This window comes from Corvus kubaryi, unplaced genomic scaffold (genome assembly GCF_017639235.1).
Source record: "Corvus kubaryi isolate FWS band 111438036 unplaced genomic scaffold, C.kubaryi_AGA036_p1.0 37397, whole genome shotgun sequence".
NCBI lineage: Eukaryota > Metazoa > Chordata > Aves > Passeriformes > Corvidae > Corvus > Corvus kubaryi.
In genome coordinates this window covers 17,430,032-17,458,012 of record NW_024581136.1, presented here as the reverse complement: position 1 = coordinate 17,458,012, position 27,981 = coordinate 17,430,032, and the positions used below count along the sequence as shown (strand labels likewise).

The 27,981-nt window shown below is 42.9% G+C and overlaps 2 protein-coding genes and 1 long non-coding RNA gene across 7 annotated transcripts; 2 read left to right on the top strand and 1 right to left on the bottom strand.

The window, feature by feature from the left end:
* Positions 1 to 600: 600 nt before the first annotated feature.
* Positions 601 to 16,741, top strand: SEC62 (SEC62 homolog, preprotein translocation factor). Its single transcript, XM_042041901.1, has 8 exons — positions 601 to 765; positions 8,651 to 8,759; positions 9,140 to 9,245; positions 10,261 to 10,471; positions 12,161 to 12,253; positions 14,271 to 14,331; positions 14,632 to 14,751; positions 15,308 to 16,741. The coding sequence occupies exons 1-8, from the start codon at positions 616 to 618 to the stop codon at positions 15,772 to 15,774; spliced, it is 1,317 nt and encodes a 438-aa protein (XP_041897835.1). The 5' UTR covers positions 601 to 615; the 3' UTR covers positions 15,775 to 16,741.
* LOC121670933 lies at positions 14,631 to 25,166 on the bottom strand. 2 transcript variants are annotated; one of them, XR_006018340.1, is made up of 3 exons: positions 25,080 to 25,166; positions 19,687 to 19,822; positions 14,631 to 14,982 (listed from the first exon to the last, which is right to left on the bottom strand). It is a non-coding gene; the product is annotated as an uncharacterized LOC121670933 (long non-coding RNA). The 2 variants fall into 2 exon arrangements; XR_006018339.1 differs by lacking the exon at positions 14,631 to 14,982 and having other exon boundaries at positions 19,683 to 19,822.
* On the top strand, positions 24,748 to 27,704 carry GPR160 (G protein-coupled receptor 160). 4 transcript variants are annotated; one of them, XM_042041902.1, is made up of 3 exons: positions 25,151 to 25,242; positions 25,617 to 25,800; positions 26,295 to 27,704. In XM_042041902.1, exon 3 carries the CDS (start codon positions 26,349 to 26,351, stop codon positions 27,366 to 27,368), a length of 1,020 nt encoding a protein of 339 aa, XP_041897836.1. In that variant the 5' UTR covers positions 25,151 to 25,242; positions 25,617 to 25,800; positions 26,295 to 26,348; the 3' UTR covers positions 27,369 to 27,704. The 4 variants fall into 4 exon arrangements, with proteins under 4 accessions (XP_041897839.1, XP_041897836.1, XP_041897838.1 ...); XM_042041905.1 differs by lacking the exons at positions 25,151 to 25,242; positions 25,617 to 25,800 and adding an exon at positions 24,748 to 25,008; XM_042041904.1 differs by lacking the exon at positions 25,617 to 25,800 and having other exon boundaries at positions 25,154 to 25,242.
* The last annotated feature ends 277 nt before the right edge of the window (positions 27,705 to 27,981 follow it).

The window sequence follows — 27,981 nt, the reverse complement described above, 5'->3', positions numbered from 1 at the left end:
AATGGCCATAAACTAAAACACAGGAACTTCCACCTCAACATGAGGATTAATTTCTTCACACTGAGGGTGGCACAGCGCTGGAACAGACTGTCCAGGGAGTTTGTGGACTCTCCGTCTGTGGAGACATTCCAAACTCACCTGGACGCGTTCCTGTGTCACCTGCTCTGGGTGACCGTGCCTTGGCAGGGGAGTTGGACTGGAAGATCTCCAGAGCTCCCTCAGTTCTGTGATCCTGTGATTCTGTGATTCTGTGACGGGGGGCTGTGAAGAGAGGGCGGTGAGGTGTGGTGGTGAGAGCTGAGGGAGGTGGTGAGGGGTTGAGGCGGGATGAAGAGAATGAGGGACCGAGGCGGGATGAGGGGCTGAGGCGGGATGAGGCGGATTGAGGGACCGAGTCAGGGCGCTGCGGAGCGGTGATGGACCGAGGCTCTGAGGCGGGATGAGGTGCTGAGGGACCGGGATGGGATGAGGCGTTGAAGGGCGGAGAGGGGACGGTGAGGAACCAAGACGGGTCGGTGAGGGACCGAGGCGGGTCGCTGAGGCGCTGAGTTACGGGAGAGCTGCGGTGAGGGAGCGAGGCAGCCAACTGAGGCGCTGAGGCGCTGAGGGGCGGTGATGGGCGGAGGCGCTGCGGGAGCGCCCCCTCCCGCCCCTCCGCCCGCTCCCGCCGCCTCTCGCGAGGCCGCCGCCCGCCCCGCGCGCGTCACCGGCGGAGCGGACGGGGACAACATGGCGGAGCGGCGGCGGCATAGGAAGCGCGTCCAGGTACCCGAGACTCCCCCTTCTCCATCCCTCCCTCCCCGCCCAGCGGCTCTCCCTCCCCGTCCTCAGAGCGGCTTCCCCCGCGGCGTTCCCGCTCGACGCTGTTGCGAGGCGGCGGCTGCGGGCGGCCCGCGGTGAGGGAGGAGAGTGCCCCGGTCTCGGGGCACCGGGAGCCCCTCAGGCCGGGGCGGGAGCCCGGGCTGGCAGGTTTTCCTCAGAATTTTCTAGCAAAGTGGTAAACGCTGTGAGAACAGAGCGGGGGAGCTCAGGTAGGAGCGTTTCGGGGCTGAGGGGCGGCCGGCGGGGCCCCTCGGCACATTAGAGGCGCCCCCGCTTCATCCCCATGGGCTCTGCGCCCCCAGAAGTTCTTCATCTCTCCAGGACCAAAAAATGAGATTTGGAGCTGTTCCCTATTTTTAATCGCCGTGTTACACTCAGAATCTTCCCAGTTATCAGTGTCGAACAATAGCTTAGTGTGGGTAACACCAAAACACCCGGGAGCTGCACCTTCACCCAGCCTGTCCGGCCCAGGGATCGTAAGCAAAAAACGTGGGACAGATGGTAAAAGCATCTTAAAAGCAAATGTGTCCCAACCAGGAAATGATGCGGGAAGGAAAGGAAATTTGTGTCTGGAGAACATAAACAAACAGGCACTCCTAAAAATAGACCTAATCAGCTTTGAGGTCGTGTTAAAATGTAGTGATAATTGTGTGGTGGCACTGAGAGGCAAACTGAGGGCTGCTTCGGTGTTTTCATTTACCTGGGAGTCTGATACGCCAGGGCGCAATTTTTACAGGGAGTTTTACAGAGTTTTTTGTGCGTGTTTTGGGCGTACTTGCAGTATCAGTGACCATAACACTCGTTACTGTTATGTGTTATCAACACTCAGCCTAAATAGTGTTTGTTTGGGGTTTATTACTGTACTGTAAGAGCAGATAATATTCACAAGAGAGATCACAGAACCATTCAACAATGCATGCTTCATGTCACCCTTCTGCTTGGTTGCCCTCTCTCCTTTCTCATCCTTCCCTTTCCCAGCCCACTTTCCCTTCCCCCAGGAAGATGGAGATCTGCCTGTACTTGTAAAGGTTCCTTTTATTTCCCCTGTAATTCAAATTAGCGAGGCAGGGGGAGAAATGCAAGGAGTAATTAATCAAAATCTTGTTGAACGAGCCCTGTCCATCACAGCGTTCAATGAGTTATTGTAAAACATCGCAGAATTATTCTCTTTTTAAGATTTTTATAGGTTGTCCTTTTCCAAGGATGATGATAGCTCAATAAAGCATCCATCAAACCAAATTTAAATGTAATTTAGTGTTTGTATAACACCCAAGGCTGTGGTCTTGCAGGCAGTTAAGCACATACTGAATTTCCAGGCTGTTAGCAGTAAAAGTATTTCCCAGATCATTAGTAATTAAATCGATGTCTGGGTTTTAACACTTAAGGTCGTGGCCTAAATTTGTGACATAATTATGTAAATAAATGTGTATCTTCATACGTTCCCAGTGTAGGTCAACAACAATGGGAAGACAAGACAGTGAACAAAGAATACTGGTGAATGCTCAAGGGGCGATCTTAATTGGTCAGTGGATAAAACAACTCATATTTTTCTTGGTAGTTGGTTTTGGGTTTCGTTTTTCTTAAGCTTTTTGAACTTTACTGGCATATTTGCAGTATGATTATCACGTTTTCAGGCTCATGCTGCAAGTGTCTTCTTTTAAAATGAAGTGTGGGATTTTTATTCATAGGTGCTTCAAGTGTTTCAGCAGTGTGTACTTAATTTAAGGTGATATTGGCCCCATAAAGAGATTATTTATTGCACTGCATGCAAGTCTGACATCTGAATACCCTGCTGTCATTAAACAGAGCTGTATTTCTTGACAGGAGTGAGGTTCCTGGGAGAAGTTGGCGTAGTTAGCTGTGGAACAGGCTGATGTAATGGAGTTCAATTAGAAAAACACGGGCACAGAACCTGGGTTTGGAATGAATTTTACAGGATTTCATGCCTGCCATCAAGATTAGAACTGTGGTAGTTAGGTCAGAAAGCTAGACATGAGAAAAGGCTCAAAAAATAGTTCAAAGTTCTGTGTAGCCTACTCTGTGTTTCCCGTTGGAAGCAGTCACAGGAAGGATGTGTTTTATGGAATGCATTTTCATCAAAAGACATGTTGCCCAATGTGTGTTGCATAGCTTAGACTCTTCCTCTGAAAGTTGCAGAAGTTGCAAAAATTTTAACTTCAGAAGTTTGAACAAAGATATTTTAGAGGTAAAATTCTCTTAAGTGTCATTCCTGATGGTAATTTAACTGTAATCAACACGGGGATTAATTCAGACATGCAGTAGTGAAAGGCGGCTGGTCTGTAGGATGCAGATTGCTTACCCAGTGGCTCCCATGTGATTCAGATGTCTGAAATCAAGAATGCTTGCTGTGTATAAAGGATTTACTGAAAGAAAAACAACATATGTTGTCTAATGGCTAGTTTAAGCTTTTTATTTTAGACAAAATACAGCTCAAAAGATGGGAGATAGCTTTGAATGCCTGTTACTCCAGCAACCTGATCAAAGCTATTTCATGTCTTGGAGCTGTATTTTTTTCCATATTGTGTCCTGAAATATTCACTTAACCACAAAATGTTGAGCATTGGTTCCTTTGACAGGCGTTGGGCCGGGTAACACGTGGCACTGTGCTGGCAGCTCTGCAGTTTGACTGTTAAATAGGCATTACGTTTTCATTACCTTGGCTGTGTTCCACGTGCGCAGTTTTAGTCTGCCCGTGTCAGGTTTTGGGCTGATCTTTGCGTTAGGATTAACAGCACTTGCGTCGCCCCTTGGTGCTGTGTCCTGCACTCCAGAAATGTTAATGCACGTGAATACTGCTCCTAAAACCAGAGAAAACAGCTTCTGGGCAGTTTGGGTGTCAATGTCTCACTGCAAATTGATGGCTGAGGTGGCATCAGCGCCATTAATGACAGGTACTTTCCTTGTTGACTTTTTTCCTTTGATTCAACCTCTGAGATTCTCCTGATGAAGGACATCTACTAATCATTAACTGTTGTAGCCTACAGTTGTGTCCTGTCATGGTTTGGGTTCTGCTGCAAGGAAAATGCAACAACTGCATTGCTGCTCCTGTGCTGCAGTTGTGTGTGAATGACTCTGAAAAGGATCTGCAGAAAGGGCAATGGAATGGTTTTCCAATAATGCATATTGTAGTCCAGATTGCCCATTTGGCTTTATTTTCTTCATAAATTGTAGTAAAGATGAGTGGGATGATAACTAGGGAGAATGGTTAAATTACATCTTCGAAAGCTGAGTGGTATCAGCTCATAGAGGAGGAAGAAACAAAGATCAAGGGGGCAAAAAAAAAGTAGAAAAATGGGAATTAAAAGTAGCAGCGTGAGTTGTCATTAAAACAAGAATCAGTTTTGGAAATCTTGAGTTGCATTTTTGGAGGTGGGAAGGGAAAAAGTCAAAACAGCTGGCCTGGGGTTGGAAGGGGACTGAAGCTGGCATGTTTTGGCTTCAAAATACTGTACATTGCTCCTTGGATCTGTTTTAGAACCCTGTATGTTTACAGCTTTTGCTCAAAAAAATTAGCAGTGGTTGAAAAGAAAGAGGGAAGAAAAGAGATACTTTTGTTTTCATAGGATACGTACTGCACTGAAAATCATCTGCTGATCTTTTTCTGTGAAGAAAAGTTAATGTTTTGTGGCCAGCACATGGCCATGGTAATCCAGAAGAACTGGTTTCTCCACATGGCTCTGCCAGAGTTTCTTTTCAGAGACCTGGGGCAGTCCTTATACTGGTCATCAGTGCAGAAGTTGGGCAAGTTTATGTTTGTTAGTCACTGAAGAAAATAGAGATGGAGTCCTAAGAGCAAGTCCTAACACCCTGGTGTGTTTGTTTCCCCCCAACCCACTCCAATCATGCCAATTTGTGTGCTTTTTCTTTATCAATGGCATGCTGGTTTCTTTTAGGCAAAGTACAAATATCTCAGCATCACCCATTCCCCTGCCACAGAACATCCACTCTGAGGTCCTGACAGTCAACAGGGAAGGGAAAAAGATAATCCTGCAGTTCAGCCCAAGCTGTGATGTGCTCAGCACTTTCAGAGAAGAGAAGAGGAGGCTAATGCAGTTGTGGTGTCTTCATAATGAGAAGTGTGTGGAATGGAACCTGGGCTGACAGAGTGTCATTTTTGATGTAGCCTCTCAGCTTGAAAAACAGGCGCCACATGATAAATGTGCTTAAATTTTTCCTTTCCTTATCTGAAAACTGTGTAAACTATTAGGCTTCAGCAGTCTGCTTTGAGTCATGGTGTTCTGAAAATCTAAGAGCAAAGAAATCAACTAGATACTTGTTTCATTGAAATAAAAGAATTTTGATGACCCCTTTGAAACAGAGGAGCATAAATCCTTGTAATGCATTTGTCTGCACACAGAATAACTTGTCTTGCTTGTGACACTCATCATTTACTCTCTTCTGATTTTCCAGAAGCCCTGTATGTTACCAGGTTGTGGAAGGAAATTGTCCTGTCTTGGGTCGTACTTGTCTTCTTGCAGCTGTGATGCAAACAGGGAATAAAATGAGTGCAGTTTTCAAACCAGAAATGTGCTCTGCCCTTTTGTCATCCATTAAGTGTTCCAGGAGTAGGAAAACCTGAATAAATCATGCTTGGGTAGAGCTGAGGGGGAGAAGGAAGCTCATGAGCACACTGGTTTCAATAGCTCCGTTCAGATATTATTTGTGATGTGTTCAGGCCCCTCTGGTGCTGCAGTCCCAGCTGGGGGTTGAATTAACTGGGAACTACATCCATGTATTGAAGTCCAGAAAGAACTGTGCTGTACTTTGATTTGGGAGGTAATGGTAAATTTGATGAGGATCTTCCCTTAACTTCAGTGGGTCTGGAAGGTCCCTGGGTTTGAAAAATCTCAATGTCCTTTTATAAATTCATACAGGGCAGAATTGTGATTGAGAATTATTCTTAAAAATTTAAAATGTCTTTGCATTTCTAGCAAGTCACTAGGCTGAGCACTACTTTTCCTGTCAGTAGGTGGAGTTCTTCTCTCTAGACAAGTAAGAAATTTGGTTTGATTTTATTTTTAGCGGCCAGAGTTTGTAAGTTACCAGGGATTGTAAATCTCTAAATTTTACATGCTGTCTAGTGACAACATGCATTTTTCAGTATACAAAACTAAAGTAGATCTAAGAGTCTAAAACAAAATATAGAGCAGAAATATTTGGCACTACCCTATTTTTTTATTATTTTATAATAGTTTAATCATAGAATTTTAACATTCTACAGCATTCTAGAAATAGATTACACAAGATCTTGAATCTTTCTGTCCTTCCTATAAAAGCAAACTTTAAATAGCAGGAAATTTTCATACTCTTCTTAAGACTTTGTTACTTGGTTTAAAGCTTTGTAGTTTTTCAGAACTATCCCTTGATTAATTTGTATAATCTTTTCCTAAATGTCTAAGGAGGCTTCAGGTGCCTGGGTTTGGGCTATTTTTACAGCTGAACACAAAATTTGACTGAACTGCAACTTTTGAAAGTTGTGCCCAGGGTAATGAACTTGCCAGTACTTTTGTTGAAATCATTTATTGATGGAATATAATGCTATTTTCTGTCAGTCATCTATTTTCATATTTTATCAGAAGCCTGGCTCTGCAAACAAAGGGATGAAAATAGGATGAAAAACGGGAATTAAATCGCAGGGAACGCTTTCTCAGAATGAGCTCAGTTAAACTGTGGCAGTCTCACTCACAGGGAAGCTTTTTTTGTTTGGGCTGTTATGAAACTATCCCTCGTGGACAAAGCAATAGAGAGAAAGGAGCAATAAAAAAATCTCCTGGTGCCAGCCCCTGCCTGTGTAGTGCATCACATGACCCAGCAGGATCATAAATATTTTAGGAAGAAAGGGATACCACCTTAGCAGAGGAATTAACACTAATGTGAATATCTGCAGCTTCTCTGACTGTTTTACTGTCTGTGCTGTGAAGAACATTTGCCCTGTGAGTTGTTCCAAATTTCATTTGCTGATAGGAATGCCTAGAAAAGCAGCGTTTCACACACAGCTGCTGCCTGCACTCCCCAGTTTCCTGGTGCCTTAGCCCATGTGGTAATGATGGGACGCAGTCACTCGTTTTATTTCAGTGCATTGGAGCTCCTTTTGTTGCTGTTAAATTACTCTGGTACCAAGTTTGGTGGTTTAGTTTGATTTGCAGTTACTGGTACAACTGTACTGTATGAGAGGACCTGAAACCACCAAACATAAATTGTGTGCATACACGCACTGTCAGGGAATAGTTTCTTTATCTGATGTTCAATACGGATTTTTAAAATTTAAAAATAAAAAAAAGGATTGAACAGGCAGAAGGAGGTAATATCCATTTGAGGCCTGTTAGGATCATCTGGCCTAACTTGGGCACATGTTTTTGAAACTAACTGGTGAGTGAGCATATTTCTGCTTTCATATGGAGGATTTAGACTTTTTTAAAAAGTCTCAGAACTAACAACTATGGAGTCTTGTGGTCACTTGGATACCTTGTGTCTGTATTATTCTCTTCAAAATTCTCAGATAGGAGAAGCAACAGTCTCCTCTAGGATACTCATTAACCAGTTGGTTTTGAAAGTTAGCTGTTCAAACTGTTGAAAATTAACAACTCTTACCATCTGAAGCTTTTGTTCTGGTGTAACCACATCTATTTGACCTTGCATTTCCATTTAACATGCTGCTTGTGAGATTATGATTATACATCTTAAAAGCAGTAATGGAGCTTGTATATGTCTATTGACCTTTAGGAAAATTAGGTCTTTAAATAGACTCTGAAACTTTTATTCCTGTAAATGACCAATCTGGTTTGTGGTTTATATAATCTGTTTCTTCAGGCAGCATGAGAGGAACAGGTACAGAAAAGGCCCTGCAGTGTGGAAAGCTATCCCAGTGTTTCTGTGTTACTGATCCACAAGTAGCAGGGGGGGTTGGAGAATTAAACCTTATGGAAAAGAATTTTGAGGAAGTTAGCATAAGTCAGTTTAATATCCCAACCTGTGGTTTTTTCAGATACGTTATTGTGAAGCAGGAGCATTAGAAAGTTCTTCCATTCCCTTTTTGCAAATATTAGATCTTAATTTTACATACCTGAAAATGCCCATCTCCATCCTTCTGCCTTACACATCTCAGAGTTCTGTTACCTCTCTGCAAGGTGGTAAAAGCACAGAATTTCTGAATGTGTGCAGACTAAGGGCTCCCTGTCAATAAAACACTGGTTTTGATGTTCATATTTAATCCTGCTTTGCTTTTATCCTGATGTTCTACTCTGTAGATTGGAAGAATCTCCTCAAGGGTACTCTAAAGTCTCATTCTGTAGTCATGCAGCAGCAAAGAACTTTTCTAGCCAAATCTTTCAGCTTCTTTTCAACATGGTTTTCTCCTTTTCATGTGAAATCTGGGCTGTTCTGTGCTCCGTCAGAGTGCGTACAGTGCTGTCATTTCATACACACTCATTCCTCACTCTGTTTTTTCTTTATTCCCAGCTTCACAACGGTTTCCCTCCCAGCTCTGTGCCTTAAGCAGCTTCCCATGTGCTGCTTTCCTCTTAGGTCTTCCTTTAGTTTGCTCTTTCTACATATCTGCTAAAGGAGTTTGTACTCCTTACCTTCAGTTCATCTGACTTAAGATTTCCTGCTTTTTGCTTCATGTAGACAAGAAAGTTCTCAGAAAAAATGACTTGACCTATTTTCACATCCTTTATATTTTATTTGTTATTTATATATTGCTGTGAAATAATGAAGACTTTGCAATACCTGGTTTTTAAAGCCCAAATGAGTGATTTTCTTATATGTTTAAAACTGTATTAATAATTTTTGACTTTTCCCACTGTAGGAAGTTGGTGAGCCATTCAAGGAGGAGAAGGCTGTTGCTAAATACTTGCGATTCAACTGTCCAACAAAATCCACCAACATGATGGGCCACCGAGTTGATTATTTTATTGGTAGGGTTGCTTTTAACTAGAGAATTAAGGTTTCTTCAAATATTGTACTTGGAGGGTGGGAGAGGCTGTTTTATTTTTATTAATAGTACTTTATCTAATAAGTACTGATCTTAGAGTTTGGTTTTGAAAACTTACCAAAGTATTAGGAAGTCATAAAATGAATTTCACTAGCCTGGAGTAAATGCAATAAACTTTACACTCTGTGATTTAAAGGTGTGTTTTGTCAAGAGGAATATTTTTCAGAATATTGAGTAGTCTTACTTGAAAGATTGAAAGGATGTGGAACATCATCAGAACAGACTGGTCATTGTGGTTCAAGGAACATAGACTAAATGTTGAAAATAATTTTAATACACTTTAAATTCCATTTTTTCTTCTAGCCTCAAAAGCTGTGGATTGCCTCCTGGATTCTAAATGGGCAAAGGCCAAGAAAGGGGAGGAGGCTCTCTTTACAACCCGAGAGTCTGTAGTTGATTACTGCAACAGGTATGACCCAGGCTACTTCATCAGTGTCATTAATGACTGTAGTTGTCCAGACATCATAGTTATTTAAGAATCAATGTAACTTGGGCTTTCTGCATCCTAAAACTTCAGTGGTTGTTTGTATGCAAAAATAATGATTGTATTTTTATTGCTGTGTTTGGGTGTGAAAATGGTGTCGTTTTATTATTTTTGTTCCCAAAACTCTCTCAGGCTTTCACTGTACTGCTTGGGGCAGCAAGATGAACCAAATGAATTTCTGGAATTTTGACAATATTTGAAGTTAGTAGGGTCAGAGCTCTCAAATCTCTCTGTCCTTGCTGTCTGAGGAGCAGGATTCTGTACTGCTCTTCCTGTTGGGAATTCAGCTGTGCTCCTTTCAAGGATGTTTCTTGTTGGTGACGACCTTAAGAATACCAAGTACTACATCCTGGTGCCCTGCTGGCCATGCATTTTTATCTTTATATCTACATACATATATAAATAATATATGCACTTGCAGTAAGGTCTGTTTGTAGCTGACAGAAAGGGAATACTTGCATATGTACTATAGTTTTAACAGAGCGGTTCTGTTCATCGTGCATCACTTACCAATGATCTTGATGAGCTCTATGTCCACTTCCTTATTTTGGCTATGAAATATGTTGACATGAACTTGGAAATAATTATTGCAGAAATTGCATTAATGGGAAAGATATTTGAATGGATCTGGTGGCTTTCTGCATCCTACATCTTGTGTGTTCATTTATATCTGCAAAATGCTGCCACAGAAAAGTACAGTTTTTACCCAGTTTTGAACAGATGAACCAAAAAAAGCAATGCAACAGGCAAGATACGAGATAATTAGGTCTGGTGTATGTAGCTGTAAATAGAGCAGATGATGGTGACCTTGCCTTTCAGTCATGCTGGTCATGATTATGTTAGAGAGATGATCTAGAATGGTGTCTAATAACATAATTGAGTGTAAATGTTGTTCTCACAGCTGCACTTAAATGAATCATTTAACTTCTTTTGTTTTAAGACTCCTGAAAAAACAGTTCTTTCATCGAGCATTGAAAGTGATGAAAATGAAACCTGACAAGGATACAAAGAAAGAAAAGGAAAAAGGAAAGGCTGAAAGTGGGAAAGAAGAGGAGAAAAAGAGCAAGAAGGAAAGTGGCAAAGATGAAAAAACTAAGAAGGAGAAAGAAAAGGAAAAGAAAAAGGATGGTGAAAAAGATGAGTGTAAGAAGGTAAGTACTCTGTGTGTGTAAGAGAAGAGACAAACCTGTAACAAATATATCGACTGATTGTTAAGATTGCACTGGCTCAAACATTGGTTATTCTAAAATATGCCTTGCTTTTTTTTCCTGCTTTCATCTCTGAAATATGCTGGATTTTTTTGTTACCTTTTCAATTCTTATTTTGGTCTAGATCAAAAAAGAGGCTTCAGTTGGCCTTTATGTACCTCGTCATCTTTTAATGTGGGCTGAGTTAATCAAAACCTGTTTCTCTCCAGTGGCAGCAGGCAGGGAGGCTGTGTACATCAGTTACCATAGAATAACACATGTGCATGTGACCAAACATCCAAACCAGTGCAGCTGCATGAGTGAAGCACAAACAGTTTTTCGGTGTTTGGTAACAAGAATGTTTGGAATGTCACATTTGGTGTGTGGGGCCTGTAACTGGCTGTGGAACAGCAGCCGTGTTGTGTCACAGCTCCGTGACTGAGCTGCATCCTGCCTCCTTTCACTTATCTCCAAGTTTAAACTACTGCTGCTGTATGGGTTTTAATGTAAGTTTGTTTTCACTCCTGATTGGTTTTATTACTTACTTATTATTAGCAGAAGAGAATTTCTAAATTAAAATGTTGGGAAACTGCAGGAGAAACTTGATGAGTGAATATGGTGTTTCTTCTATACACAGTGGTCTGAATCAGTGAGAGTTAGTAGGATAGTGCTCCAAAGTTATTCTCGTTCAGGCATTCCTAAGTGAAACAATGGCACATCTAGTGAGAGTTATAGTCTGTCTACAAAGGTTTGGGTGTCAGAAGAAACCTAAATGGCAAATAAAAGAATTATAAACAGAACATTCCCATTGCAGTCCCAACACAGAGTAAGATTACCCAACTCTTGAGGTACTGCAAAATGCTGAGTATGAAAGTAACAAACTCCTCCAATCCACTGTCATCAGGGGAGGTGCATTATTAAATGTATGTTAATTTTTAAACTAATCATTATTTATTGAACAGATATTTAGTGGATTATATAAGCCAGTGGGTAGGAACTTGAATGAAACACAGGACCAAAATCACAAAGTTAATTTCTCACAACGAAATAAGCAGAGAGAAGGAAACAGGAGACAGAAGAGGAAGCACAAGATCCAAAAAGAGATTGAGGAGGACAAAGAATAAATGGGCAGAAACTGATTCTGCCAGGATGCCCGTTTGGTAAATACTGCACTTAAATAACAAATAATTCTAACAAAGTCAGTGATGGTGAAGTGTTGTTCCCTGTTCACGATCCCTGTACAGACTTCTGTTAGTAGCAGCCCAGCTTTGCTAGGCATTTGACAGCACAGTGTAATCCTGAAGTCATAGTCTAGTCCTTAGACACTAACTAAGAAATTTCTACTTGCTTACAATTTTCCTTGATTTTTGAGGTACCCAGTTGGTAATAAATAAGAACAGGAGGAAATAAAGTATCTTTACTTAAAAAAAAAAGTGTGAACATGATCTTAAGTTTGTGAAAAGTTATCAGATTAAATATATTAACAGATACTATAAATTAAATAAAAATAATATACAATATTAAATATAGAAATTTTAAAATCTTAATTTTTTGTAATTTATATATATAATTATTTGCATATGTATTTTTTTATATATTATAATTTATACATATAATATATTAGATATAGATAAAACACTTGTTTGTCCTCAGGATGACACCCCAGGAACACCCAAGAAAAAGGAAACTAAGAGGAAATTTAAACTTGAGCCACATGAAGACCAAGTTTTCTTGGATGGAAATGAGGTAAGATTTATAGGTGCTTTTCAACTTTGGGTGTCACCATGCTATTGTCAGATAATAGCTTAATTTACTAGATTTCTGCAAACTCCTTCGTGACATGTTGAAAGAAAAATTAATGGCAATGTGCTGTCTGATCGTAAAACCAGATTTTCAGATATTTGCAAGGAGGTTAAAGACAGGTAAATATAGGACAGTAACTTCAAAAAAATCCCAAAGAAAACTTCCTTACCAGTAGTTGAGGTGTTGGTGGCCATGAGGTGAAATGTTTGTCCTCAGGGTGGATTCAGGGGCTGGTGGGGACAGGAAGGTGGGGACAGGAGGGTGGGACAGAAACTCCTGAGGTTCCTCCAGCTCAATTTATCCCATAGCCACTGCCATGCCAAAGTTGTTCTAAACCAAACAAGCCTTCCAGGACACCGTGTTCAGTTGCAGGAGGGGAAGTAAAAAATACCTGCCTGGCTTTGTGATCCGAGCAGACAGGTGACCCTGTGGCATTCCTGAATGCTCATCCTGGCTTTAGCACTGAAATTGTGGCCTTAAATTCTTCTCTCTGCTTTGCTGTTCTGGAAGACAAAGAATTTAATTATTTACCAGCTCTGTAATGTACAGAGTCACATTTGTGTTTCTCAAGTTTGGGGTAAGTGGTAAGTTTTACTGTGCTGTGCTGTGTGGCTGTACTGGAATCTCCCCCAGGATTCTTGTATTCCTTTGGTTATAAAATATACATGGCAGCAAATTCTGTAAATAAATCACTTGTGCAGAAAATATGCTTCCTATTTGTATCTTGATTTTACCTTTCTCAGTTCTTCTACATGTGCTTTGCTCTGTTTCATCCCATCTCATGTGGAATCACACCCAGCTCTGATCTTCCCTGTCGTCTTTACATGAAGTGCCCGTTCCAAATGAGGCTGCAGACAATATTTGCAATATCACAGTATTTACTGCTTGTCTTAACATCACTTACTCCTCTGGTTATTAATGAGCTGACATTTTTTAACAACTGCAACTCACAAGAGCTTTTTTTAAGTAGTTGCTAATTTACAGCCAGTCCTTGTGTATTTGCCTTAGAGCTGGGTTTTTCCCTTTTCTTCATTATTTTGCACTTAGAAACACTGGATATCCCCCACTTATTGCTCAGTCACCATCTTCAGCTTGCTTGGGCTCACAGAGCAGCCGACTGGCAGCAGCTACACCTGAATACAGCCAACTTTGGCATCCTGTGAGAAGCAGAGTGTTAAATATTTATTGCATCACACGGAATCACCGCTGCCTCCCACGTGTCCTTCCAGTAGTTGGTATTGACACATCTGCAATGAAGGTTGCTGGTTTCTAGTAACCAGCAGCTTCTTTTCAGTTAGAAGCTCAGATTCAAACTGTTTAGCTTGCTAAGAAAAAAATAAGATTCTTCTAGTTCAGAAAATCCTGCACTTTACCAAGAAGTTTCTTGTTTATGGATGATGAGCTCAGATTCGAATGGACCCACAGTTCTCACACAAACATTGGCTCTGAGTGTTGCAACTGTAGACATTGAGGTAAAAGTGCTGTGGGACAGAGGGTACAGTGACACTGATGTGAGCCTAGCACAGGGCCTGCAGTAAGCGTTCCAGCTGCATCCTTTGTTCCAGGTGTTCAGTCTGGGTGTTTTCGAAGTTCACAGGACTTCTTGTTTCTACTTGGTGGACTTGGGAAACTTTTTTATTTTTTGCAGAAGTTTTTTTTTGCTTCATGCTGAACGACGTTAATGAATAAAGATACAACCAAATCTTGATTCAGTGATACTTCTGAATCTTTCATTTTCCTGTCAGTTCTGCTGTCTGATTGTTTTCCTCAGGATTACATCACCTGTCAGTTACCCTTCCTAGGAATCACGACCCCTTGCCCTGCCCGGGTGCTGACCAGAAGGCCTTTTGCTCAGCACCAAGCATTGCAGCCTGGCAGTGAGTGTTTGGGTGAGGGAATACATGAGATGTTTATCAGAGAGCTTGTTTTCTGAGTGTAAACCAGATCATTTCTGTTGTAGGTGTATGTGTGGATCTATGACCCCGTTCACTTTAAAACTTTTGCCATGGGACTTGTACTTGGTAAGTCAGAGTCGACACAAGTTGTTTATTTGTTGCCTGAAGCCAACCAGTGAGTTGGCAGTGGGCAAATGTGGGTTATGTAAAAATATGAAATATGAATGATAGATTTCTGACCCTAGAACTTGTATTTGTGTAGGATAAGACAAATCAGCTAATTTTATTTTTTTAATCTGAAATAGTATAGATGTTAACTGAGTCTAAGGCACTACTTTGAATGAGCAGTAAGCCTGGAACCTCTGTACATGTACCAGGAAAAGCTAATGATGCTTCTCGTGCCTCTCTCCTGCCCTCCCTGCTCAGTGATTGCCGTTATAGCCGCCACCCTGTTCCCGCTCTGGCCAGCCGAGATGCGTGTCGGTGTTTATTACCTCAGCGTGGGCGCCGGCTGCTTTGTCGCCAGTATTCTGCTCCTTGCCGTCGGTGAGTGTCGGCAGGCGGGGTCTGAGAGGGCGGAGGCGTAGCCCGGCTCTTTCCCGAGCTCGGAGCTGGGCGGTGCCGCTTCCCGGGACGTTGTTCAGCCGCAGCCGGGCGGATCCTGTGTGCGCTTCCCTCCGGCCAGCGGGTGTCACAGTTGTGCCACGGGAAGAAAGAGAGCTCAGGCTCGTGTCGCCTGTTGGTGTTTCCTGTGTAGTGCAGATCTGTTTACTGCCTCTGGTTAAACAAAAAAGTGCAGAACAAACTCGGAACGGCACATACAAACAGATTTAGAGGTGAGAATGGTGTCACCAGGATTTTAAAGCTTTCTGTAGCAGAGGGGTTAAGAGCTAAATCAGAGATAAGATCCATGGTTAGTGGGGTGGGGAACACGTGGTAAGAACAAACTACTCCACACAGCTATTGTGGAGTGAGAACTTTCCCCCCAACAGCCCCCAGTCCCTGGTTGGGGGTGGGAGTTAGCAGTGAACATCTCTTACACCATGGTTGTACACTGTGTGTGTCTACAACAAAATCCAAAATTTCCCTTGTTTTCACACAGCTCGCTGCATCCTTTTCCTTATCATTTGGCTCATCACTGGAGGAAGGCATCACTTCTGGTTCTTGCCAAACCTTACAGCAGATGTGGGATTCATTGACTCCTTCAGGCCTCTGTACACACATGAATACAAAGGACCAAAAGCAGACTTAAAGAAAGAGGAAAAATCAGAATCCAAAAAGCAGCAAAAATACGACAGCGAGGAGAAATCAGATAGTGAGAAGAAGGAAGAGGAGGATGGAAAAACAGAAGCCACGAGGAACTCGGGAACAGACGGCTCAGGAGGAGAGCGACATTCAGACACTGACAGTGACAGGCGCGAAGATGACAGGTCCCAGCACAGTAGTGGCAATGGAAACGACTTTGAAATGATCACAAAAGAGGAACTGGAACAGCAAACAGATGAAGGGGATTGTGAGGAGGAAGAGGAGGAAGATACCGAAAGTGGGCCTTCACATGGAAAATCATAACTCACTGTGGTTTGGGACTAAGTATGTGCAAATGGTTGGGATTTTCTTTGTTGGCTGATCACCAAAACATAGACCATACAGTAGCATCTTCGTTTGCTGAAATATCTGTGTTACCAAACAGTTTTATATCTAGTTCCTACATTTTTTTTTAACCATTAACTTGATTACTTGATACTATGTTAATCATTAATATCCATTTACAGAAGTTTTATCAATTTGACAAGTTTTCTATTGATTGATAGATTGCCCAGATTGTCCTCAAACATACTGAAAAACATCATTTTCTGGTACTTGCATAACTGGTGAATTAGTTTAGCTTCTCAAACTTGCTTTTGTAAACCAGATAAAAGTTGAATGACCAAATCTCAGATTATTCCTAGTTATACTCATCTGATAGTTAGGTAAAGCCCTTCTTAGCCCACAGCCTTCTTGATATTTTTCTTGATTTTGTTTTCAAAAGATTGTGAGAACTTTCCTGAGAAAACTAGTTTTAGCAGAAGTATTTTGCTGACAGTAGAGGAGCTGGTAGTGCTGAATTTGGCTGCAGTGTTCTCTGTTTCTCCAGCCTGTGTGCCAGCAACTGAGGAAATCCAAACTGGTTTTGTGCATCCGGTGCAGAGAAGAGATGTCATCTCCAGCAGGTGAAGGAAGCAGCATGGTTTGGAAATGATGGCTGTTTTCTTTCTCCTGCTCCATCATAATTAAAAAAAAAATGTATTCTGTACATAATTTACAAATAAAGCAAACCATTTACTTTAACTGCTACTTATTATTTAGAGATTTGATCCAGCATTCAGTTTGTATTATTGAAGCCATGTTGTGGTGTATCTATCAGAGAAATGCAAGTCGAGAGGACCTCACAGAGTATTTGTGTATGATTGGTAGCTGTTCCACAGAAGCTTTAGTTTTGTGCCAACATTCCATGTATTTGAGTAAATTGATCTTTATTAAATGAAAGCAAACACCAGAGCTGTATGGATGCCTTAATGTTAAACCTCTCTGTACTCTGGAACTGGAGTAGTTTTAAGCTGAAGAGGCAGGAGAGTGTTGGTGTGCTCCCAAGGCTGGGTGACTCAGAGCTGATGTGAGATGACCATTAATAACTTGTTTGTAAATCCCCCGGAGGAGCCGGTGCGGTGTCTCCTGCACATCCCTTCCCACTGGCTCTGTGGAGGATGGACTGGAGGTTCTGGCTGACTGAGCATGGAAGAAGTTACAACTCGGCCTCTTTCCTCTCAAGGACTTTATAGATTTGATTGTCTCCCCAGCCCACTCAGAGAAGATGAGGGTAAGAGAATTTTTTTTCCTATCCTAAATTGCTTCCCATCCTTCCAGCGTCCACATTTTGGATGAAGATACTAATTTTTCAGATTGTGCAAATATATACATCATCATGGGTGTGTTGATAAACAATTCATGAATATGGTGTATTTGCTTCTTAAATCCTGAATAGTTACTCCATAAGGAAACAGATCAATTGGATCATTTTTTTATTAATATAGCAAAAAATTAAAGGACCCATTAACTAAACAGATTGACTCCTGGCCACTTGTGTGTTATCACTGATTAAAAGAGCTAACGAAGTCCTGTTGTACCTGACGGAGGTGTGCACAATGTGACGGGGAGAGCAGAGCCTGCACTGGGGCATCACAGGGCAGCCAAGCTCTGGACAGGGTTCTAAGAAGTTAATGCAGGGGGTTTTAGTTACTTAAGTACATTTCCTCCTCCAAGTGAAATAACACCTCCAGGGCCTTGCTGAGCAAATCAAGTGACAACGGTCAAATAAAAACTGATGTTGCCATCTGCTCCCTGTTCAGGGGCCGTGTGCCACGTGCCAGCGCTGCCCACCTGGGGACAGGGGTCTGGGTCTCAGAATTAACCATCAGACACTTGTCACCTTGACAGAGTTCCAGGCTCCTGCAGCCTAGAAATGGAACTGGCCTTAAACTCCTCACTTGATCTGCTGTGAACAGCTCTGATCTCTGAGGTGGGGTAAGAAAGATTTGGTCAGTGGTTAAGGAAAGAACTTCATGACTCATTACTGTAAGGTAGTTTTCCCAGAAATATCCCCCAAATACTTCTGAAGTATTTTGGAATAAGGTAATGAAAAAGAAGTAGTTACAGCATGCCAGTAATAGCAAAATTATGAGTGGTCTTAAGGTATCATGACCAAAAACTTCCAGTTCAAAGAAGAAATCACAAAAGGACTTGGCCACCTTTAGATTTTTATATCAGGCATTTCAACATTCTTCTTAATGATTTTGATTTTTAACTTGTAGAGTCTAGGGTGACCTCATGAGAACAAATACACAGATATTTAGTGGAAAGTTATTCAAATAACTACACTACTAAAATGTCCTTCCTGCAATAAAATTTTATACTGGTCTTACTGATATTCCTCCCAGTATAATTTTCTGATTTTCTTTCTTTGCAAGAAGATATGATTATTCCTACATATTTTAAATTAAATAATTATTGATAAAACACAAAGGAGTATTAATGCAGATCAGTGTTTAGCAGAGATGCTACACCCCAGTGTGCTCTGCTCTGGTACAGATACAGTAACCTCAGCTCACCTGTCGTGTTCTGGGGTCCTTAAACAGAGGCAGGTAAAGAAAACTGGAGAATGTCTCAGTTCCTCAGTTCACTCTCGTTACACTTTCCCAGGGCTCAGGAGTGTGGTGGCAGAAGCATCTGCCCCATGTAAACACTAAGTGTAGACAATGTAAACATGAACTGTAGAAATGGAAAACACCTGCCAGGCTTAGCTTTTATGTTCCTTCCTGCAACCCCTGGCAGTTCTCACCGTGGCGCTGAGCCCTCAGAGCCTTGCCAGGTTCCCTGCAGCTCCTCTGAGGATGTAATTCTTTCCTAACAGGGTCTCACAGTGACAGCAGAGCAATATTCCTGCCTCACAGCTGGCATCAAAAGCCCTGGGCAACAGAGAAACATCCTCTTCCAGCTGAGGTGATTGACTGGCAGCAGTTGGAAGTCCTGCCAGAATGCCCCCTGCATTTGTTGGCAGAATCAGTTCAAGGGAGCTCAGCTTACAGAACATTTCCTCTCTGTGCCCTGCCCTGTGCCTCCCTCTGTTGAGCTGTTGAGCTGGGTACCCCTTGCAGTGTCCATGCCAAAATTTCTATCCCAGCCACAAACATAAGCAATTTACACAATAAAATACACCTAAAAGCACCTGGAAAATTTAAGTCTCAGTATGTGCATACCTGTTTTCCCCCTGGAGGGGGCATGGTGAGGACAAAGACTGACTTCACCTTCACTGGGTGTCCCAGAGCCTAAATGAGCTCTTGGTCCTGATGGGCCTGACTGTAGATGACACAGCCCAGCTGTTTGTAACAGGGACCTATCCTTCCCCTCCCTCTTGTCCCCAAAATCTGCCTTATCCTGACCTAGATCAAAGTTTCCAACAGAAAATTCGACATGTATTACTTCCTTGAGTTCTAGAAAGCTTGTGTTAGCCTTACTTCCTCGTATTCGAGTCTAAATTCTTCAAGGAGTTGTACTGGGACAAATTCAGAGTAGATCCACAAATTAGAGCCACCACAAAACCAGAGCAGGAGACAGATTCTGGAGATAATTTCCTGCTCTCACACAGTAGTCACAAAGGAGATGCTCAGGACCTGCATGTCCTCCCACTGCTCCTTCTACCCTTTCCCAGCTGCTGTGGGAAGAGCGGGCTGTATCACTTACTCCTTGGCTGACATCTCATCCAGCTACTTCTCATACATTTTTAAAACCAAACCTTGAATCATGCAAGCTTGAACACCATTCTTTATTACACTATTTGTACAAGAAAGTCTGTATCAAACATTTCCCAAGATCCAAAGCAGTTGAGCTGCAGTTTCTCAGTGGTTTTCATGCAGGGCTTAGCATGGACAATAGTGCTGGACTCACCTTTTCTTTAAAATGAGGCTGCTCTTGTTAAGAATTAGTCTGTCCTGGGAAAGAGTCTCCACCTACTTGCCAGCACTGCTGTGATAGATGTGTTGACTTTTAAGTACAGCAGAGACGGATCAATTCTCTTGGAGACCTATAATGAAGGAGTGGTGACATTTAACTCTGTTGAGCAAGGCTGACCCCCAGCTCACTCCAGCGCATTCCTCAGGCTGCTGAGGTATTTTGTCTAATGAGAAAGACTCACTGATTCAATTCTCGACCTTTCTGATCAACCCCTCTCTATAGAATCAGAATCAAAGAGGCAATTTTTACCCGTTTTATCACTGTCAGGATAAGCTGATGTTTGCAAAACACTCAGATGCAAGGCCTGGGACACTGGTTTCTAACAAACTTCTACAAGTCCAAGGTACTTAATTACTGAGCATCACTGATTACTGATTCTGACCAAATCTTCCCCAGGGAGAGAGAGGAGAGTGGTGTGAGATGGTCCAAGGCACTGTGCCCTTCTCAGAGCACAAGGAGAAGGGTGAAACAATCCTATCAGTGTAAGTGAACTGAGACTGAAGCAGCTGCTGAATGTTTTCAATGGACTTCCTGGTAATGGCTGGTACAATTTCATTAGGGCTTCTCATTTTATTTAATAAAGCATTGGATTATTTTATTTGTAATTCAGCAACAGGTGCAGGAAAACAAAAGGCACATTTCCTGATAGTGCCCACAAAGAGTCCATTACTGCCTGGCTGACACAGAGGCGTTCCCTTTGCCGTGTGGGGTTTGTTTTTTTGTTTTTTGTTTTGTTTTGTTTTTTTTATGTGAAAATCACAGAAAAAAATTGTTTTGTGATAAAAGACTTCTGAGAGAGGAATTACTTTTAGAGTTAGCAACAGCACTGTGCAAACAGTTTCAGTGCAAGTTGAAGTAAAGAGGGAACTAACAATACTGGGTTAAACACTGATCCTGCTTTAGATAAAGGTCAAAGACTTTCTGCAGGTGGTAACAACCATTAATCCTCATCATGTACAACAGAAGGCAAACACAGGAAAGGCTCAGCTTGTGATCCCTGAAAGTCCCCTGTAGCCTGGATCCAGTGAAGGATGGAGGTGCTTAGGAGAGAGACACTGGCAGTTTATCATTGCTAATCAATAAAAACACAGAGCAGAGCCCCAAGTGACTCTCACTGGCCTTCACAGTAAATTCTTACTTTCTCTTTCTGGCCTGTGAGTGTTCAACCAGTAATTAGGCTGTTTGTTGGGAGTCAGAAGATGGAGTTTTGAATTCTTCACACTGAGGGTGGGATTGAAATTGCATTTCCCCCTTTTTAGCCTCCTTTTAAATTAAAGTGCCGCAACAGCGGTTAAAATTGAAGTCTACCAAGAAGTACTAACATACTAAAAGGTTGCAAAAGATTTTGAGCTCTGCTTTGATGTTTGTGAGCAACACAAAGAGAGTTTGATCACACCCTGCACTCCATGTTGGCTTCAGTCTTAATTTTAGTTTTGTGTTACAGTGACCAGTAAACCACAAACTGGGTTTTTAAATTACTGGTATGTGTAATGTAGTTTTTAGGGCTTTGCTCGTACCATCTTTCTTCCAGTTTCCCTGAAAAATTATTTGTGTCAAAGACAAGACAAAAACCCACCAACACTGCAGTGACATCTTGAGCACTAGGAAAGGTTACGTCTTGTGTAGTGACAGCACACAGCAGGGACACAAACCAAGGAAACACCATTCCTGCAAATCCAGCAAGGCTGACACCAGCTCTGTACTGCATTTCCTGGATTTTCACTGAATAAGCAGAATTAGAATTCTATTTAAAAATGCCTTCAAATTAAAAATACTATGGAAATGTGTTTCTTCTCAATAAGATCTTCCTAAGAATGAGCTTGTTACTTTTGAGCACCTCAAGTGCTCTAAATGAAGATCTACCACATACTGTCTGTGCTTCTTTTAAAAAGTTCTTGAAAAATAAAACATCTTGCAAATGGGACATCAGTCAAGCATTTTCTTCCTTAAAAGTAAAGTTAGTTAAAAATCAGTTTGGTTAAGTAGTTTACTGGCTACATATTCTATTAGTTAAATATTAAATTAAAATTATAAAATCTTCATAAACTCTCTCTCTGAGCCACGCAACCTTTCAGGACCAGCAGCTCCACAACCACTTGCCATTGCAAAACTCGGGTTGCTAATCCAGTGCTGATAAGGCACAAGCTCTGTCAGGGCATTAAACAGGTTCAGCTGGGCTACACCCAGTTAAAGGCACATCCAGGGAAAAGGGGAGGATGCAGGCAAGGCTGTCAGACTGGCACTCATCCCACAGACAAATGTATTCCAGAGAACATTCCACAAGGACCATGGTCCACTGCCCCTGGCTGTGGGGACCATCCACCTCCAAAGCGAGTCACCCCCAGCCTCTTGCTGCTCAGGAGAGGGAATGTTCATAATCATCTGTGCAGGAGTTCACAGTGTGCAGCTTCCCCCACACATGACACCAAAATGCATAGAAATTCATTTGATCTCCCTGTCTTTGCCCACATGGCTTGAGGTGTCCAAGATGCCAACATAAGATTGCTTGAAATACACAGAGGTGAGATTTAAATTTACTCCCCTGCTCAACACAGTAGAGGGACAGGTTGCAATGAGCTTCTAAAGCACAGCACATCTCCAACAGGAAGAGCAGGGGGAAAGTAAAGACTCAGCTCTAGCTGCACAGGAAGCACAGCCCACACTCCTCTGTGTACGGGAGCTGTATTCATTATCTGCACCTGCCCCTGTCTGAAGGAAACCTCCTGCCCTAAATCAGGCAGCAGCAACATGCAGGGATTCTCCTGGTCCATACTGCTCTTCCTAAGTGACTTCAGAGGCTGCAGTGACCCATGGGGCTGCAGTGTTGAGTTCCAGCACAGCAGGGAGGAGAGGGTCGAGCCCAACACCTGTTCGGTGGGACAGTTTGTTCAGTCACTGCTTCTTTCAGAAATGATCCAGTTAGATTTGAAATTAGAGCTGGTCTTTTTTCTTGTTCTTTTCCCCTTTGTCCTAAAATCCTATTGTTAAGGTTAAGTTGAACAACAGAACCCAAAATATGAGCAACCAGCAACAGGAAACAGCCCCGAAGAAGGAAGGAAGCCTCTATGCAAGTATCTCAGATGACACAGAACCACTACATGAGCTTTTAATACACAGCTTTTACAAGAGATTTTCTGTATTATTTCAGGTACTCTCCTCCTCGAGAAGGAGTCTCCTGTCTAGTTTTCACATACAGCTGCCTTCATGCAAATATAAACAAATTTCTTAAACCTTTCTATTGCTGCTCATGGACATAAATGCAGCCTCTTTGACTAAGCAGGATGGGTTCAAGCCATTATTTAGCCCATGGTGCTTGTCAAGTACCTGCAAGTTTTCCTGTGAAGGAAGAGGCAGCCCTTATCCGACATGGAGTGAGCAGCTCCTGACAGCAAGAAGGACCTGCCAGCACCAAGCCCTGCATTTGATTTCCAGACATCCCATCTTGCACCATCATTTCTCTGGGATGGAAGGTGAGATGCAGCACTCAGGAGCAGAAAACAAGAGTAATCAGTGAGTACAAAGCAAGCTTCCAAACAAGCACAAGGTGGTGGAGGGAAAGGGAAGCTGAGAAGTGCCACAACACCAACAGGGGATGTAATGCAGGCTGAGGGCCACGCTGAGGAACTTCCCCAGAAGGCTCACTGAACACAGAGCCGACACAGTCTGGAGGTCACACACTCACTGAGATTTTTATCAGCAGAAAAAATATGTCTAAACTGTCCCTGTGCCCTCCTGGTTCCTCATTTCCACCATCCACGCATCTCCTCACACAGGCCTGTGCAGAAGTTCCTGCAGTCCAAAAGAGAGACGTGAACAGAAACAAACCCAGACATACAAACAGTTCATTTGTTCCCACTGGGAAAATCACTTTCACTGCTTTGCCCTGGGTTAGAGCTAAACAGAAGATGACTATGAAATCATCAGTATTCACATACCTGTAGGTGGACTGGGTGCTCAGAAGGTGCAATACCCCTCTCAGGTGTAAACATTTTCTTATTATACTACAATTTGTGCAACAGTGCTAGTAAACACTGCGTGGATAAGTAACTATGGTCTGCATGAACGTTGCTGAAGATTACTTTAAGCTGTCTGGTTGTACAGAGTACTGATCATCTTGTTTTTCCACAAAATCCCAAACCAAACAAACTTCAGAACTTTTTTCCCCCCTCAGGTTTTTTTAATCCTTAAGATGACCCATGGAAGGAGAAGAAGGAAGGGGGGAGGAGAGGGGCAAGCAAAAATAGAGGGGGGGGAAATCACAACTTACATCTGGATTTAATTCCAGAGAGTTAGTTGCTTTCAGAAGTCCTGCCAGCTACTTGATACTTTTGTACACAGAGATACATCAAACAATACGCACAGTGTGGGCACAGAGCTTTCCAAAGGGAGCATCCTGTGCTCCCTGCCATGCAGGAGGACCCAAGGGCTTCTGCTGAAGCCTCCTCATGCCCCACCATTGCCTTTTCTCCACACACACCTCACACATTTAGAACCCAAAATATTCATCTGCCACTTTTATGAGGATCTTGGCATCCCACCATGCTGCACTCGGCACTGGGGCACCATGAGGCTGCTTCACCTCCCACTGCCAAGGGATCAAACACAACACACTGAACCTGTTCCTCAGGGTAGTTGTGATATATGTGCTATGTGTGTTATATGTGCTATGTGTGTTATATGTGTTATTTATGTTTGTTACGTGTGCTAAATGTTATGTGTTATGTGTGCTATGTGTTATGTCTGTTGTGTGTTGTGTTATATGTTACGTGTCATGTGTGCTACATGTTCCAGCTGTTATATGTTATATATGTTCTGTTACATGTGTTATATGTGCAATACGTGTTATATATATGAGTTACCTGTGTTATATGTGCTATATGTGTTATATATGTTATGTATTACCTGTGTTATGCCCTGTTTTCCCGGACACGAGCCCGCACGGCCGCTCCCCGCCCGCCTGGTCCCGCCCGGTCGCCGCGCCGGGGCGGGCGGGGGTGGCGGCTCCGCCGGGCGGGAGCGCGGAGCGGCGGCCGCAGGTGGGTGCCGGGCCGGGCGGGGGGAGCCCGGGCGTCCCTTCGGAGCCCTCCGGGCCGCCTCCCTCCCTGTGGCTCCGGAAAGGAGCAGGAGCCCGCCGGCAGAGCCCGGGCCAGCGGCGGAGCCCGTACGGGAGCGTCCGGGACGAGGAGCGGGAGGCGCCGGCAGCCGCGGGGTCCTCTGTGCGCAGGATGGGGGCTGTGCCCGCACGGCCCAGGACAGGTGACTCCACGTTACAATATTTATTCTTTTTATTACTACTATTATTATTATTATTATTATTACTATCTTACCGAACGGGACCCTGTTGGCGTGCAGGTTCCCTCCTTTCTGCGTACGCAAGTGCAGCGTCCGGTACACGAAGACGAAGCACACCGGAGTTAAGTCGTACTGTAAATCCAGACCAGGTTTCAGAGGATGCACTTGAGCAGATGAAGAGTGAAGCGGTGAGCCCAGGTAGGCTTGTAAAAAAACTCCGGGGATGCTTCTCGAGTTGCGCTGCCAAGGACCTCTAGTTGCTCTGCTGTAACTCTGCTCTAACTCTGCTCTCAGGACACACAAACTCAAATGTGCACTAACACAACACTGACTGTCTGGCAAACCGGTCACAAAGTGCAGGTGTTTGTTTAAATGGAAGCGATTTGCTGTTAACACAGAGCCTACGAGTCAGTTCCTTTTTACAACTGCCTTGGCTCCTCAGCTCGTCTTTGCTCTCACTGAGATCACTGACACCATCCTGCCTCTTTAAGGAAAGAGAGAAGAAATTCAACAAAGCTGTCCGTGCTGTTTTGCTGACATACACAGAGCCACTCTATGTTCATTTTCCTTAGGAATTAACACTTGGGAAAGAGTTATCACAAACAAACTTGTGGAAGTCTGAAGGGAAAACCAGCTGTTCTGAGGTCTCTGTCATTGTAGTACTTCGAGATGAACAAAAAAGCCCAATTCACTGAATGAAGCCCTTGTGCTTTGGATTGCCTCGGAGTTCCAGGATTTTTTGCACCAAAAAAGGAGGTGATGCTTGATGCTTTTTCTGCTTTCAAGATATTTCTGCAGTCTTGACTTCCAAAAGATTCTATGAGCATAATGAACTGTGAGGCTGTGCTGTAGCATCTCCTCAGTGTCTTGTGTGATTTTTGTCCTGTAATTTCTTCAAAATACGTAGGCATTCTGAAACTTCCATCCCTCTGCCCAGCTGGACAGAAAGACCTCTCCATGCTTTCTAAAGGAAAGGAACACAGTCAACCTTATTTCCTAAACCGTTCCTTGGGTCAGTAGCTAGAAAATTAAATTATGTTGACCTTTTAACACTCAAGAATGTAATTCAAAGAAAATAACATTTAGGCAGTTGTTGATAATTTAATGATGAGTTAGTGAAACTCTTTACTCTTCATTAAGGAGCCTGAAAAATATCAGACAAATTGGGTAGTTGCTGTGATGGAGAATTAACTAATTGGTAGAGGTACACAGAAATGAATTTTTAGAAGTTTTTTTTTTTTTCTTTTCAGAGATGAAGCACTGTGCCTTGTGATATTTATTTTTGCTGTTTTCACCACTGGAGGATGGCTGCCAGACGCTGTGAAAATGGTTCTGGTCAGTACCACTGCACCCACACCAGCCAACCTCTTGATATCAACTACATGTTAGTCCTGATTATGCTTGGGAAAGTCTTCCTTGATTTCTTCATGTTGCAAGCTAAGCCAAAACCCGTGAAAACCAGTTTTATGGCATGCTTTTGCGTTTCAGTGGCACTTCTTGATTTCACACTGCTGCTGAGTATCTGCTTCATTTTCTGTTTTGAGGACTTTGCACTGTGGGGCACACGATTCACAAAGTACCACATCTGCCTCCTCACTCAGATCACTTCTCTGACCTACGGAATTTTGCATTACCCAGTGTATCTTGTGGCTGCTCTGGATTATTACACCACCGTCTCCCAAACATCTCAGTTCCCTAAAAGAGCTCGGAAGTTACTTTATGTCTTTGCTGTGGCAGTGATATGGATTTCAGGGTTTTTTTCCACTCTTGAAGCTCCTGCTGTCGCCGAAGAGCCAGAAATGCAGAACAGTGTTTCCCCTTCGCAGTGCCCTCTCTCTGGCAGCCTGCAGAGCTACTCAGTGTCGTGTGCCATGGTGCTGCTGCTGGGCACGGCTCTCCTGGCTCGCTGGAAGGAGGTGACGACCATGCTGCTGTCTGCCAGGCTCCTCTCCTTTTCCAGCCAGCCTGTTCTGATGTTCTCCTATGTGCCTAACAACACCACCACTTGCTTTAAGTGGCAGCTCCTGAGCAGGCTCCTCCTGTGTTTCCTTGGCACTTGGGCACCGTTTGTTGTTCTCCAGGCCGTGGTTCTGCTGCTGGGTGTGCAGATCCCGGCCTACGTGGAGATGAACGTGCCCTGGTTGTACTTCATCAACAGCTTCCTCCTGGCAGCAGCCTACTGGTGTCGGTGCCACGATGTGGAGCTGACAGAGGAGGGGTGGTGCACAGACCCATTTGTCAGCTGGAAATTTTGCTTTATGCCATTCAACAATGAAAGCACAGAGCCAGCTGATAAGCCAGACACAGGAATCGTCATCTGTTAATGAGCTGCCGACTGAAAAGGCTGCAAATAAGCAGAACTCTGATGTTCTGTGGCTGGGTCCTTACGGACAACACAAGGAAACATCTCCAGTGTCCAGCAATACTGTAGTGAATATTGCACTGGAGTGCAGGACACCGAGGCCCAGTGAGCAGCAAGCACTGCCAGCCCAGGGAATTCAACTTCAAATTACATGTTTAAAAGACCACTGCTTATATAGGACAAGGTTCCAGTTAAACCTCATGTTTCTCACTAGAATTTTACACTTCCTTTAAATGGAATTACCTCAGGTTTTACAGTACAAAATGCAATAAAGTCTTCAAGGCTGGAGTTACATACAGATGCTGACCTAAGGTTCAAATGATTTTTTGAAGTGTATTTTGTTGTTAAAATGTGGATTTTTGTCAGCTTGATGGAAGGCAAGGGTTGCCGTCTGTTTAACAAGAAATAACTGGTTTTAGTTAAAGTTACAACTCTTACAGAAATAGAAACTTTGTTTACTCAGTACAAAACCAGCGCAAGATGTGCAACTTCCTCACCCACGGGAGAAGTGCTGTTTCATTGTTTCTTTGCTGCTGCTCCTCAAAGGTATATGTACAAATTAAAAATTAAATAAT